General features: G+C 34.5%; 1 protein-coding gene across 6 annotated transcripts in view; it reads right to left on the minus strand.

Moving 5' to 3' along the window:
* Window positions 1–16,632, minus strand: part of SSBP2 (single stranded DNA binding protein 2) — a 302,155-nt gene that overhangs the window by 204,315 nt on the left and 81,208 nt on the right. For 5 of the 6 annotated variants that reach the window (XM_060295971.2, XM_060295972.2, XM_030846973.3 and 2 more), the window contains exons 3-4: window positions 13,341–13,402; window positions 1,981–2,065 (exon numbers count right to left, since the gene is read on the minus strand). In XM_060295971.2, coding sequence (XP_060151954.1) covers window positions 1,981–2,065; window positions 13,341–13,402 — 147 coding nt within the window. Of the gene's footprint in view, window positions 1–1,980; window positions 2,066–13,340; window positions 13,403–16,632 lie in introns of those variants that run through there. The other variant, XM_070045161.1, reaches the window with a different exon arrangement.

Here is a 16,632-nt window from a genome sequence, read left to right on the forward strand (position 1 = left end):
AAATACTGACTTTTTTCTAAACTACATTTTCTTAGGACCAAATTACATGGTAAGGGGTTATTCTTCCTATAAAATCTAATTTCATCTCCTACCTCTGGTCAATGCTCATTTTCAAAAACCTTGAAATATTTAAGTGGGTTTCTAAAGTGAGTACTCTCTGAAATACTGAAAGCACCTTTATAGATGCAAAATGATTACGATTACGATGATGATGACGGCTATGACAACAACAATGATGATTTATCTACGCTTCTAAGAAGGAGATACTAAATTAGTTCAGTGTTCCCTATAAGATCTCCATGGTGAACAGAAGGCTGCATCTTTCTATACAATGGAATTTTGAAAAGTACTTATGTAATTAATTTCTTAAGATGTAGATCCACAAACATTGTACGTCCTTTACAGCAGAACACTGATACTATCTAATGCCATCTAGTTGTCAAAATCAGTGGTTATTTAAAAAACTTTTCCCATTACTGGCAGGCCAAACCTAGGCACGTCTTTCTTGATGTAAGAGACGGATGAGATGAGTATCTCACTCTAGCCAGAATCCTTACACTCTTCGTGGTTGGATCTCTGCTTTACTTTACAGCCATTACCCAAAGGTGAAAAAGGAGAAGGAGATTGTTCAAATAAATGCTGTGTCCTGGGCCCCTGCCTTATCTGCCTTTCTGTACTTCTTCTTTATATGCAGCAGCATCTCTTTCACTCACCTTGTCCCCAAGAGCTAGTGTTTAGCACAAAGCAAGCTTTATAAGTACAATCAATATCAGATGAAGTAATCACAAGCCATCTCACTTTAATCAGTTTGGTATACGTTTAAAGTATTATACAGTTTAGTATTCGTTTAAAGTATTACACAGTATTACAAGATGCCCAAGATTTTCACTTCTCTTAAGTCTGCATACTCTTCCTTATGCTGTGTTTGGGGTTATAATTCTTCTGGCTAGTTCCACTCTTCAGACTAAGGCTGGGGTATTTCCTTTGGAAGAACAAGTTCTTTTTCCCTTTTGAGCCCCGGTTCTGGTTTTAAAGGCTGTTTACACAGAATGATGCCTCCCTTCTACCAACTAAACATGTATCCTTCTGGTAAAGTTTAAGGTACTTAAAATCGATATTTCCTCAGGCTCCAGGCCCAATTCCACTTCCTCCACACCAAGGAAACTGGCTTTCCTCCATCCCAAACTCAATCTGCATGTCTTTTATGGTCAGTTCTGCAAACAGTGTTTTCCCAGCCCCTTCAAAACACAATCTCCTCATTCTTAAATGCTATTTTTCCCTAAAGAAAACCTACTCCCCCGCCACTTTTTGTTTTTTTTTTTTTTACAATTCTATTTCCTGATGCCATCAACTCTCTAAAATCACATTTACAGTTCTTCTAAGAAAACACTCAATATACATCACCTAGCCAAGGATAGGCCACTGCTCTTCCTTAAGAATTAAAAAAAAAAAATTCACATTTTCATTTTTGCCCAGACTCTTTTGCTCTCTTATCTTGTATTTCCTTTAATTTACAATAAATTTATTTATGGAACTGAATTCAGTGAAGGGGATATTTAGCCTTATGATGTGTAACTAAAAGTTGCAAAAGAGAATAATGTAATATTTCTATATATTTTTAAAATTGCTATATGCAGAAGAGGAACTTTTCACTTATAGAATTCTTATGATGAATTTTGTGGAATAATTACTACTTAATTTTTTATAAATCTGCAACTTCACAAATCAGGCACACTTAAAGATAAGAAACACCTTTAACATCCTGGAGTTAGGACTACTCTCTTAATCCTAAGTTTCTTCAACAAGACTCACAAACCCATTTGTATTTCACTTTTAAAGTGATGAGCCTACTTCCCAAGACAAAAAGAATAATTTCTTAAGTACCAAAGGAAAAAAATGGATGGTCCAATGCATTTTTCAAGAACAGTGGTTAAGAAGAAAACTGACAATATAACTTAGTAAAATTATATAGTAACTTACGTAATCATGGAAGGCTTTTGCTTCACTTGAATGTTCACATGTTTCCCGTCTTTCTGGAGCTGCACAGTAGAGATCCCAAAATACACTAAAAAAGTAATTATGGTAACATTAAGAAAATCATATAATGTCAAATGAGAGATCACAATTCCAAAAATTAGAAGACAAATGTTCTTTACACAAAATGTGTTTTCTTCTTCAGGACAAGTATTTATTTGAAAGATTTAAATACAGACAAGGCTCGTCATGTAATAATAGGGTATAACCAGCCATTGTTCAGAAATGCTAAGATTTTTCCAAAATGAAAATTTAATTTAAAAAAATTTAGACTGTCATTCTTAACTGTCTATTTACATGACTTAAACACATGATTGAAATAATTATAATACTTTTCACAACTTCCCTATGAAGAATGAAAAGGTTTTAAAAAATACCAATTTAAGCATTAAGGAATTAAAGTAACTTTATTTATAAAAGTGGAATTAATTTTTTCAAGATAATTTTGTTGTCCAATCCCCAGACCGATACCCTACCCTGACCGTTAAGTCACACCTGTCAAATAAATATATTTTCTTAAAATATCCTCTGGTTATCCCTTATAATTACAAAGACAGGTTAGTAATTTTGAAAATTAAAAAATTCACACTAACTTTCTTTTTTTCTTCCTACTCAAGAACAATGGGAAAAAGCAAGACGGAACTGGTTGAGAAAAAATAATTATACTGCTTACAAAACATATGGCCCCAGTCATCCTCCCATTTATAAAATTAACAACAAACGTGAGCAAGGGATTAAAAATCAGCAAAGCAAATGGCTGAAAGTACTGGCAATAAACAAAGGTAATTTCACTGATCAACAAGTATTTTTTATTATACATTTCCCACTCTATAGAACTGGAAAGTAGGCTAAGCTGAGTGGTTAACAGCACAAGTTTTGGAATAGGACATATTTGAGACAAAAGCTGGCCCTGCCGTTTACTAGCTCTTTTTTTTTTTTATTCTTTATTGGAGTATAATTGCTTCACAATGTTGTGTTAGTTTCTGCTGTACAACGAAGTGAATCAGCTATATGTATACATATATCCTCATAATCCCCTCCCTCCTGAGACTCCCTCCCACTACTAGCTCAATTTGTTTAAACAGATAGGAATTTCCTCCTCTATACAATGGGGTTGCTGAGAAAATTAAATTATACAAAATAAACACAGGGTCTTATAGTAAGCATATTATTAATAATATCATCAACACTATAATTAGCTTGCACAAAAGCTTAAAATGCATACATATTGTTAAGGCAGGTCATTGGGCTGAGGGCACAGTTAACAATGGTACAATAAAACTTGGTAAATCAAACTGGTCTCTTTGTTTTGACCCCTGAAGTCTCGTTTAACCTGGGTCTCTCTCCTCAGTTAGGATAAAACATTCTGTATGCCTTATAACACAATTAATTCAGTAAAATAAGATTACCCTTAGAGGTGAAAAATATGAAAGATTAAGTACTGGCATTTATTTCCTTTTAAATTTCTACAATAAGCAAGAAATACAAAGCAAACAATAAAAACCAAATTAATTTAAATAAATTTCAATTCCTTTAGGAGAGTGAAAGCAGTTAAAAGTTGTACCTGACCTCCCTCTATCCCTTTTGGGATAAAAAGTATAAGAATTATACACAGACAAGGATACAGCTTAAAGTTTTCCACCTGGATCAGGTGTGTTATGAATTACAGTATATTACAATTATTCTCATTTTCATGTTCTTAAGGAACTTAAAAGCTCTTAAAACCAAAATTTATAATGGTTGTCTTTAAATTGTATTTAGTTTAACCAAAGAATATTATATGCAATATTATGACAATGTTTCTCTTTATGGATTTAATAGAAGGTCAAAAATTTGCAAGAGCCAGATTAAGGATAATAAACCAAATTACTAAAGCAGATAACTTTATATATCGTATTTCTAACAATCCTACGTTACCTATACATTTTTTTCCTTGAATAAAGGTAAAGAAATATATCCTTTTAAACTCATTTATCCAAGGGAGAAATACACGGTTCTACAATAATAGAGACATCAATACTCTACTCTCAATAATGGACAGAACAAGCAGACAGAACACAAGCAAGGAAATAAAGGGCTTAAATGGCACAATAAACCAACTACATCTAATAGACATACACCGAACACTCTAACCAACAAAAAGCATACATGTTCTTCTAAAGTTCACATGGGACATTTTCCAGGATAGATCACATGTTAGGGCACAAATTAAGTCTCAATAGACTTTAAAAGATAGATATCATACAATGTATGTTCTCTGACCACAATGGGATAAAGTTAGAAATCAATAACAGAAGGAAAACAGAAAAATTCACAAATTTGTGGAAATTAAACAACACACTCCCAATGGGTCAAAGAAGAAATCAGAAGGAAAGAAGCTAGCAGAAGGAGATAATAAAGATTCAAGCAGAGGTAAATGAAATAAAGAATTAAAAAAAAGAAAATTATTAAACCAAAAGTTGGTTCTTTGAAAAGATCAACAAACTTGACAAACCATTAGCTAATAGACTAAGAAAAAAGAAAGAAGACTCTAATTATTATAAGAAAAAAGAAAGAAGACTCTAATTATTAAAGATTCCACAAAAAACTGTTAGAACTAATAAATGAATTCAGTAAAGTTGCAGGATAAAAAAATCAATATACAAAAGTCTGTTGTAATTTGTGATGTTTGTTTTTGTGAATCTACACTAACAATGAACTATTAGATATAGAAATTAAGAAACAATCCCATTTACAAATACATCCAAAAGAAAAAAATACCTAGGAATATATTTAGCCATGGAGGTGAAAGAGCGATACATTGAAAACTATAAGATATTGATGAAAGAAATTAAAAAAACAGAAAGATTTTCCATGCCACGGATTGGAAGAATTAATATTGTTAAAATGTCCACACAACCCAAAGCAATCTACAGATTCAATTCAATCCCTATCAAAATTCCAATGGCATTTTTCACAGGAAAAATAACCTTAAAATTTGTATGGAACCACAAAAGACCCTGAATAGCTGAAGCAATCTTGAGAAAGAATAATAAAGCTGGAGACTTCCCAATTCCAAACTATACTATAAAGTTATAGTAATCAACAAATACAGACTTCCTCTCTCTACAACCTGACATGCTGGAGGCCCAGGAGCTTTTCAATTTCTCTAATCCAAAGCCTGAAACCAAAACTATCCTTGAAATTGTGGTAGATTGATATTCATGAATAATGCTTTAGATTTACAGTCTCTTTATTCCTAAGCAGAAACAAGTGAAAAATCTCTATTTTAGAAATGAAGAAGATAGAGACTAAATACAGAGAAGCAAAACTTGCACAGTACTGAAATCTTTGTTCTTGTATCATTTTTTATTATTAAAAATTTCCCCACCTAAGTTAAAAGAAAACACAGGATTCCCAGGTTGAGGATCTCATCCAAATACTTTTTTCCTTCTATCCTGAGGATGTGAGTCAAAGTGACTAGCTAGCTTTCAATTTCTCTAGGGAACATAGAAAGCAAAATGGTTGTCAGAGAAGTCTACGAGGGTGGGTAAACATGTCAGATGTGTCCCAGAAGATGGGATGCTAACGTAATTATATAACCTTCATGCCACTGGCAAGATCTAGAATTCTATGAAAATAAAAATTAAAAGAAGAAGCAAAAAAAAACCCTGGGGAAGACATTTTTTTCTGAGGAGCAAGTCATGTTATTATAAGTTCAAGTCTTAAAATAACTAAGGAAGTTACTTCTTATTGACTGTCCCAAAAATACATTATCAATTAATGTTAGCTACTCTTAACCTATATTGAAGAAAACTATCCATTCGTAATGCTCCGGAGGGTGGTGAAATGTACATGTACCTGCTCATCACCTTAGAACTTCCACATACCTGTACTTGTATCATTCCTTAGCACTGCTTAATACCTTCTAAAATGTAAGCATTAAATTTTGCCCCACTATCATAAAATTCTCACATAATCCTGGATTAGTAACAAATTCATATTTTAAAGTATCATCAAAATAGCTTACATTTAATAAGTATGTGCTAAATTCAAGCATCATATACTAAACAGTTTCCATCATTTAATCCTCCTATTATTTTCCCATTTTATAGATAAGGGAACTGAGACTTCAAAAGGTTAAATAATTTACCTAAGTGGCACACAAGTGGCCACACAAGTGCCACACAAATGGCAGAGCTGGGCTCAAACTTTTTATCTTACATTGTTTTGCCTCTAATGTGAGTGTGGTATTAAAAATTCTTATTTCAAAGATGCCTTATATTCTGATTATGGGCAGGTTTATACAGCTCTGGCACCGTGAACACCATCAGCTGTTAAAAGAGTGTGGTAGCTAGATACCTGTCCTGGATGAGACAGCAAACACTTCGTTATCCTACCTTCTACCTCTGTACTCCAACTCATTTCCTGAGTAACCTATGGCAACCACCTCCTCACCCTACCCAAGCTGCCCTGCCAGTGATCCATGGATGCCTCAAGACAGACTGGACTCAGAAAAGACAACTTTTCTGAGTCATTTATATCTACTGTCTGGAATTAGCCACTCATGATGCTCAAAAGGGGGCTGTAATTAGTGTCTTATTAATAGTGGGCCACTAAATTCTGCTTCCTATTTAAGAAATAATATCTGTTACTGAGATGAGTACTGGTTACAATTCAGAAAACTTTAATTCTGAGTTTGATCTTGAGCAAATACTTTTGTTCCTTAGTTTTTTTATGTAAAGAGAAAATATCTGTTATGTATTTTACAGACTTTTGTGCAGATACAAAGATGATTTACACTCAAGTACTTTTAAAATAAGTATGAAGGTATTAAAAGTATTCTAGAAAAGTCTCATAGAGTTATTACGGCCAGAAAGAAAGTTTTCTTATTAAGTAAAATTTGCCTCAATTTCCTTTCTAATCCTTTGCATTTAATGGAAGATTCCATCAGTTTTTTTTACAATGTCTTCTTCCCACCAAATCTTCCTCTGTATTCCACATTCCTTTCCTACTCTCCCAGACACATTTCGCTTCTCCCCTATAGCCTGACCACCTGTGTTCTTTGCTTTCTCTCTTGCTAATACTATTTATTCCCTTATCACTGTGATTATACTCTTCTTCTATCCTAGTTGTTGCCTACATTGTCTTATATTGATGTTTAGTTTAACTTAATTCAAGTAAATAATTAGCTACGCAATGCCTATTACAGGCAAGAACTAATGGGTAAGAACTAGTCTACCAATTACAAATATTATACCATTCTAGTAAGCCTGCTGACTAATTCCAATGCTATTATTTTCACATAAGTATTTGGTTATTCTTAGCTATACCTGATGGCATCGTTAGATTCTAAAATCATTAGAGTGCTAGCGTGCTGCAAGATTTGACTTTCCACTGCCAAGTGACAGAAACTGGATTCTCGTGATAATCTTAGTTATTAGTTTATTTTCTCTGCAATGTTATACATATTTAATTACAGGATATAAATACATGAGCCCAAAGTTACTTCAAAAGGTGTTTTACATATAATATTAAATAAAACTGAGTCACAGTTTCTGCCATTAAAACTTTAAATAGGAAGTTTCAAAAAGTGTGTATTTTTGAATTACACAAATCTAAAAGGACATTCATTTGAGAGGAAAGAAGTTTCTTGGCATTTTTATTTCTGAAATTCATGGAAGAGAGTTGGGAACTTTCATTAAAGCATACTAAGAGGAAATACGCTTTCAAAGGGATTTGATCAAGGTAAATGCGATGAACACAAGACGGAGGCCTAAGAAATATGACAGCACTGCGGCATGGTGCAAACTGGGAAAGAAGAAAAGAAATGATAAGGGAAATCATACCAAAAACAAGAAAAACAGTTGCAGAAAGTAAAATCACAGACTTTCCTCTATCCCATACTAAAAGGAGAAATTCCCCTCCTCCTCTCTCTCCAAGGCCTTTGCCCCTCATCTCTTCTGTAGTTTATTCTGCATTTTTGTGCATGTTTATTGCTCTTTCATGCATCTTCAACCTCTCCTACTCTTTTCACCTCAATCTATATACATGCTCAAATCTATTCAATTTTAAAAATAAAAATGTTAGGTCCTGTTCCATTGTTAATCCTGAAACTACTACACACATCACCACATACTTCAACTACTCTCCATAAACCTGGAGCTGGAAAAATGAAATATAACAGCCTTCTAAATTTCACTTTCACTACTCCACTGAAACTGTTCTCCCCAAGACCATCAAAGTTCACTTTACTTCCCGATTCAGGAAAATACTTGTTGTTGTTTTTTTGTTTGTTTTTTTTTTTTACTTTTACCTGCTGTAGATTTATTCTCGCCTTTGAATGCCTTTTCTGGTTCCCATACATTATTCTTTCCTGATTACCCTCCTTCCTCTCTAAGTATTTTCTTTTGAGGCTCCTCTTTATCCACCTACACTTAAAGGTTGACTTTCCCCAGAGTCCCAACCCCAGGCCCTGCTCTTACTTGTTACACTGGCAGTTTCACCCATGAACACTCTTTACTACAGTATAGTCTATGCTGATAATTCCCAAACCATTATGGGTCTGTCTCAGACCTACAGATCCAGAGCTCTGACTGTATAGGGCATCTCTCTCTGAATGTGACATAGGCATCTCAAAATTTAATCTGTCAGAGCTAAATCATGGTCTTTTTTCCAAAGCCTGTTGCTCTCTCTATACTCACTCACTCAATCAATGGCATCAGTGTTCATCCCACCATCCAAATCTAAAACTTGGCAACTTCTTCATTCACCTCCAATCTATTCCACTCAGTGTTCACTCTCTGGGGTCCATCACCTAATAACCTTTCAACTGGACAATAGCAACTGCCCTGTAAACTAGACTCTGCCTCTGCTCTCAATCCTCTTCAATCCATGTCTATGGTAATGCCAAGTATCTAAAAGCACAAAGCTAATCATGTCATATACCTTGTTTAAAATTTTTGAGTTCTAGTCCAAAGTCCTTGATGCACTCCAAGACTTCATAGTCTGACCCCTGCCTTTGTTTCTAGCCTTATATTCTATCACTTCATAGTACTGCATCTACAATTCAACTGATCCAAGAGACCTGCCTTTCTTTGAATGCATGAGGATCACTTTTAAGATTTCATGCTAACCATTCCTTGCCCTAAATACCCTTTTCTCACTCAACTTTCAAATCAGCTCAGATTCACTTTCCCTGTGTAGCCTTTCCTACCTCTCCCAAGCTGATGTAAGTATTCCTCCTGTATTGCTATTATAACCAGTATATACCTCAGTTATAATACTATTAATTGTTTATCTCTCCTACTACTTAGTTCCTTGAAGGCAACATAATTTTACATAGTAAATTTTTGGTGAAAAGGCTTAAACAACAGGAAAACTTCACCTGCAAATATTCTATAAAAGACAGAAGTGAGGGCTTCCCTGGTAGTGCAGTGGTTGAGAGTCCGCCTGCCGATGCAGGGGACATGGGTTTGTGCCCCAGTTCGGGAAGATCCCACATACCGCAGAGTGGCTGGGCCCATGAGCCATGGCCGCTGAGCCTGCGGGTCCGGAGCCTGTGCTCCACAGCGAGAGAGGCCACAACAGTGAGAGGCCCACGTACCGCAAAAAAAAAAAAAAAAAAAGAATAGATAATACATCAGTGGGACGGAAAAGAGAGCCCACAAATAGTCCCATATAAATATAGTCAACTGATCTCTGACAAAGGAACAAAGGCAATACAATGGAGCAAAGATAGTCATTTCAACAAATGATACTGCAACAACTAGACAACACCCCATGCAAAAAAAAAAAGAACGTAGACACTAGAAATCCTTCACAAAAATTAACTCGAAATGGATCACAGACCTAGATGTAAGGTATAAAACAATAAAACTCCCAGCAGTTAACTTACAAGAAAACCAAGATAACCTTGAGTATGGCAATGATTTTTTAGGTATAACATTAAAGGCACAATACATAAAAGAAATAATTGATAAACTGGGTTTTGTTAAAATTTAAAACTTCTGTTCTGCAAAGGGCAATGTCAAGATAATGAGAAGACGAGCCACAGACTGGGAGAAAATATATGCAAAACACACATCTGATAAAAGACTGTTATTCAAAATACATAAAGAACTCTTAAAACTCAACAATAAGAAAAAAAACTCAATTAAAAAATGGGCCAAAGACCTTAACAGATACCTCACCAAAAAAGATACACAGATGACAAATAAGCATATGAAAAGATGCTCCACGTCATATGTCATCAGGGAAATGCAAATTAATACAATGAGATACCACTACACACCTATTAGAATTGCCAAAATCTGGAACACTGATAGCAACAAATGCTAGCCAGGATGTGGAGCAACAGAAACTCTCATTTGTTGCTGGTGGGAATGAAAAATGGTACAACCAGTCTAGAAGACAGTTTGGCAGCTTCTTACAAAACTAAATATATTCTTAGCATATGATCCAGCAATTACACTCTTTGATATATACCCAAAGGAACTAAAAATGTATGACTACATAAAAACCTACACGTGGATGTTTATAACAGCTTTTTTCATAATTGCCAAGCTTGGAAGCAACCAAGATGTCCTTCAGTAGGTGAATGAATAATTAAACCATGGTACATCCAGACAATGGAATATTATTCAGCACTAAAAGAAAAGAGCTATCAAGCCATGGAGAAACTTTAAATGCATATAACTTAGTGAAAAAATCCAATCTGAAAAGGCGACATACTGTATGATTTCAACTAAATGACATTCTGGAAAAGGCAAAACTATGGAGACAATAAAAGGATCAGTGAGTACCAGGGGTGGAGGGTGGGTGGGGAGGGATGAAGAGGCAGAGTGTAGACTTTTAGGACAGTGAAAATACTCTGTATATTACTATAATTGTGGATACATGTCATTATACATTTGTTCAAACCCATAGAATGTACACCAAAAATGAACTGTAATGCAAATTATGGACTTTGAGTGATTTAGTGTGTTAATGTAGGTTCATCAATTACAACAATGTACCACTATGGTGGGGAATGTTGATAATGGGAAGGCTATATATGTGTGGAAGCAGGAGGTATAAGGAAAATCTCTACCTTCCCCTCAATTTTGTTGTGAACCTACTGAAAACTACTCTAAAAGATAAATAAAGTCTTAATTTTAAAAAAAAAATCAAAGGGACCACTGAAACAGCTGAAAAAAAAAGTCAGGCCTCTGCTGGATTTAAGGCTCACAGTCATGGCTGGCTACACACAATGATCAGGAAAGCTTACGATCTGGGCAGTTTCCTGGAAGAGGGGATCCACAGCTTTTCATCAGTTCTCAGAGGACCCCATGACTTCAAAATTATTAAGAATCACTGATTTATATCAACAAAGTAGGCACCTCAAAAGGTACGTTAGTATTGATAGTTTTAGGGAAGAACATTAAAAACACTGAAAATAATGTACCTTTTGCATGTGCTAGATTTAAATTAAAATAAATATAGTCTAAAAATATTTATGCTCATTATTTACAATTTCTTTGATATCTCTAAGTAAAAATTTCTTAAAATACCAAAACCACATAGGAAGAGCTCCCCTGAATCTAACAGCCATAGAAAAAGGAAGGGCAATAGCAGATTTAAGAGCTATACCTTCTGATAGCAAAGACCAAAAAACTAAAGTCTGATGGAAGCAAAAAGCCAAAGTATTCAGTGAGTTTTTATCAACCATTTACAGTACGAGGATAGGTTAAATTCATGAGGAAGGGAGTAAAACAGAAATAGGTGCAAGAAATAGAATTAAATCTATAATGAAAAACTTTAAATCCTCATTTTGTTAACCCACTAATCCAATAGGGACAGACTTCTAAAGTGGTTTCTTGTGTCACTTTGCAGACCTAATAGGAAACATACAAAATATAAGGGTGTCAACAAGTGGGAAACTCAAATACATTCAGCAAATAATTAAGCATTTCTAGTCTAGATCTAGATATCATAAATACAGACTATGTAAAATGAAAAACTGACTTTTATACCACTATATGTTACAAGAGGTCAGTCTTAAACCCCAGGAAAACAGCACAATGACACTGCTTAACTGCAGTGAACCGTTGTTCCAAATAAAGGAACAACTCTGAACCAAAGGACTGCACCTGTTCCTGCCATACGTATGCGAGACAAACAAGGGAAACCCACAACCACAACTGACCAAGTGTGGTTCTATTCACCATGGAACTTCTAGTAAAGCACGTTTTCAGGAGAGAGATTAAAAAGATGATGGCATGAAGTAACGGACCAAGGAAACCATGTGCACGGCACTAGAAGAGAGCTTTTGTTTTTTCTTTTGAATAAGATTCAAATCTTATTCAAGATTCATCTCTCATTTGAGAGATAAATGTATAAAGTACTGAACAGGAAATGCTCCTAACTGAAGAAATTTTTTAAAAATAAAAGAAAAAGAAAAGCCTAACTTGTCCATTTGAATACCTAGACTAACAACTACTGCTGTAGAAAAGTCATATACCCGGGCATACCTGTACCACAATAAAATTTATAAGTTCTGATATCAACTGGGCCTTTAATACTGACTGACCATCTTTGTGTACATTCCTAGTCAGTTCTAGCTCTGAGTCTATACAGAATTATTTCAAACTTTTTTGGACTATTCTCTCTCCTAAAAATTTACCACCATCACCACCACTACCTTCAATAGCCTCGGGTTTAGATGAGGTCACATGGGTGGGGCCCTCATGGGCAATTAGTGCCCTTATAAAAAGAGACACCAGAAAGCTAGTTAGTTAGCTAGCACGTGCTTGGTCTTTCTCTCTCATTCTCTGTTATGTGCTCTCTCTCTCTTTCTCTCTCTCTCTCTCTCTCTAACTCTCTCTCTCTCTCTCTCTCTCTCTGCCATGTGAGGACACAGTAAGAAGGCAGCCATCTACAAGCCAGGAAGAGAGTTCTCACCAGAAACAGACCATGCTCAGCCGCTTGATCTTGGATTTCTAGCCTCCAGAACTGTGTGAAAATAAATTTCTGTTGTTTAAGCCACCCAGTCTATGGTATTTTATTATGGTAGCCAGAGCTGACTAATACAATATCATACTTATAGCTGGAGATTCCACACACTGGTCACAATTCCAGCTTGATTTAATAGAAGTATCTTTAAGTTAAATAACATTAATGCTGGTTTTGAGTTTATTTGTTTTTTATTTTTCTAAGTGCCACCTTTCAGAAAATAATTGTAGAAAATGATAAAGTATAAGCGAGAGGCATGAAATCATAAACAGGTACAGTGCAGGCCTACTGAAATGCATCATCAATCTAGTGAAAATGGAATTAAAGATACTTACCACCACCAAGAATGTAAGAATCCTGGTGGTTCCCCCAATGTGATGTTTTTTTCCCATCTTATCTAAAATGAATAAAAGAGATATTAAATACTTTCCTAATAATACTTCTCACACATATTATAAAGCAATATTTTTTCCATTTAAAATATTATGATAATATATAATATTTTCATGTTATTCTTTACTCAAGTTTTAAAAATACTCATTTTATATTGTGATTTGCTGACTGGATAGTTTGAGAGAAGATGCCACCATTATTTTCCTGAATTTGCTTCCCATTGTGCCATAATTTCAGAAGATATTTCAGGATCCTAAGGCACATTAAAATCACCATTATTAACACCAATATGAAAATCAGTTATCACCACTAACCCAGAAATTTGCAAGAGACTGGGCTTAATATGTAGACTCTAAATTATACTCTAAGTATTGAATTTTTTAATAAGTTCCTTATTTAAGGGGATGGGAGTAAGAAGGCATATGACTTTCATAAGAATTTTTAAAAGATGGTGACATAAAACTTTCCAATTATTTATATTTCAGATGAGTTGGAGTTCACTATAATAAACATTTAAAACAAGGTCAATATTCTCAAAATTACAAGTTCTGACTAAATGCCTTTACAAATTAAATTTAAAAACTGGAAAGCTGTGTGGGTGCTTATACAGTGCCTTTTTTAAGCATTGGATCACAGTCAACAGAAAGGATAAAAATCTTTGCATTCAGGGAGATAATAATTTAGTAAGGAAGATAGATCATAAACAAGCAAACAAACAAAAATAGGGAATTGTATTTACATTAGAAATAGAAGGTGACAAATGCTGTGGAGGAAAACAAAACAGTGAAGGAGGATAAAGAGAAAAGGTAAATGTAAGTTATAATTTTAGCTAAGGTGATCCAGCTTTGAAAACAAACAATCCTTATGTATAAGTATATCCTGTAGTTTTTAAATAATTAAAAATATTTAACAATACTCCAATCAATAAAATGTGCCCACAGGCCCTTAACACTACTAGGAAGTAAACAACTATAATTATAGATTTCAAAAAATTCAAGGAATCCTTTCTATCACTTACTATGGAAGAAGTTATCCCAAAAGGATAAAAACCAAAAACATTTAAAAATGAAAACTCAAGAAGTGGCCCTAAATGTAAAAAAAGAAAAAAAATCAAAACCTCTCTAAGGAAGAGATGCAAAACTTAAGTGCAATTAAAATAACTGAAACTGATTACATGTTTAGAGTTCTTAGGTACACAAAATATAAACCACTGGGAACCTTGACATAGACAAGTAATTTGCTCTCAAAAAACAAATGAAATTTCTAAAGATTAGAAAATTATATATGTGATAACCAGTTTTAAAAAGAGGGCTTCCCTGGTGGCACAGTGGTTGAGAGTCCGCCTGCCGATGCAGGGGACACGGGTTCGTGCCCCGATCCGGGAAGATCCCACATGCCGCGGAGCAGGTGGGCCCGTGAGCCATGGCCGCTGAGCCTGCGCGTCCGGAGCCTGTGCTCCGCAATGGGAGAGGCCACAACAGTGAGAGGCCCGCGTACCACAAAAAAAAAAAAAAAAAAAAAGAGCTAAAACGTGAAACTCTAGCAATTAATGAACTTGAATTTATAAAGTCTAAATGTGACCTATGAACCAGAACATGTTATATAAATGTAAGCCAGATCCTAGCTTGAATTCTCCTAAGCAGTAACACTCAAAAAAAAATTTTTAATCTATACTACCTTTTATCCGATAATTTCAGTTGATCAATATTCTATCTTTTTGGTTCATGAAAAAATAAGAAATGGTACTTAATGAATCTTATGAGAATTAAAACTCTGATGTCCTGCTAAAGTTATAATTTAGTCAGAAACCTGTGTCTCATGTTTCTCTCAATCCTTTCTCTTACCATTTTTTCACTAGTCTTCTTGAAAGGGCATAATAATGGACCTCACAGATGTGCCCCAGACACACTAATATTCCTAACCCCTGGAATCATCCTAAGCATATAAACAGTAAGTTTTTTAAAGCAGTGTCCTTATGTTTCATCTCAGTTCATCCTGACTTTACATAATACAACTGTGAAATAATTAAAAGGAGAATGTGAGATGACTTATGAAGAGTCAAAATAGCATGACTAGCTCTCAGTGCCAGACTGTGCTGGAGGTTGGATTAGACTCACAGTCTAAATGAGTCCCTCTGCACCACATCAGCTACTAAGCAGTCTCCTTCCTGTACCTTCACAACTTCCACAACCAATCATCAGCTATTTCAGGAGATAAGGTACTCTAGGAAAATAACTATAAGATTTATATTTGATATGGTCTTTCACAAGAGGAAGTCTGAAGGTAATGCATCTGTATTTTAAACAGTATTACATCTTATTATTCCTAAGAGAAATTCAAAATGTTTCACATACATCATCTTTTTCATCCTCAAACATTCTTTACTATATCATAAGTAAAGTTCATCTTTCTCACTTAAATTGCAAGTCTGTGGCAGAAACAGCTAAAACTTTGGTCCATCATACTGAAGTTAACACAAAACTCACAGTTATTCAGTGAACAACAACTACCGTTTTAGGTATTTGCAAAGAAGAGATGGTTATACATAGGAATATGTTTCCATAGTGAATGGCATTTTTTGCTTCCAAACTAATTACTACTCTAGATATTACTTGTTTAGAGAAAGCATGAGATGATGCTCAAGAAAACAGAACCTGATCTATAGAAAACTTTGGCACATTTACTGCAGCATTTTTAGAAACAATGAAAATTAGAAACAATCTGAAAAACATTCACCAATAGTGAATGTAAAATAAATTTTCATGCTTAAATACTACAGAACAGTGTGTAATCATTTAAATGAATAAGATATATCTACATGGAAAAAGAGCCATGCTATATTGGTTTTTCAAGCTGGAGATTACACAAGGTTGGAGAACAAATACATATAGTATAAAACCTTTCCTGTTTAAAAAAGAATGTGTGAATATGTACGTGTGCATTTGGGTGTATGCATATTAAAAATGACACCAAACTTACAACTATTATCTCTGGAAAAAGCTAAAGGAAGACTTTCATTTTAAAATCATATTCGCATCCACATATGTAGTTTAATTTTTTTAGCAAAAGTGTATTAATGATGGATGGGGTTGAGGAATAGCCAGAAAATACTTCTAAATGTCAACAGTCATTTTAGAAACAATTCTTCTACTATTTATGAAGAGGCATTTTCTGTTGTACTGAGTTTCATGGGCTTCAGGCTTGTTTAGGTGTTTAAGCGGCATCTATGCAAAC

The sequence above is a fragment of the Globicephala melas genome, chromosome 3, assembly GCF_963455315.2.
Source record: "Globicephala melas chromosome 3, mGloMel1.2, whole genome shotgun sequence".
In the NCBI taxonomy this organism is placed as follows: Eukaryota; Metazoa; Chordata; class Mammalia; order Artiodactyla; family Delphinidae; genus Globicephala; species Globicephala melas.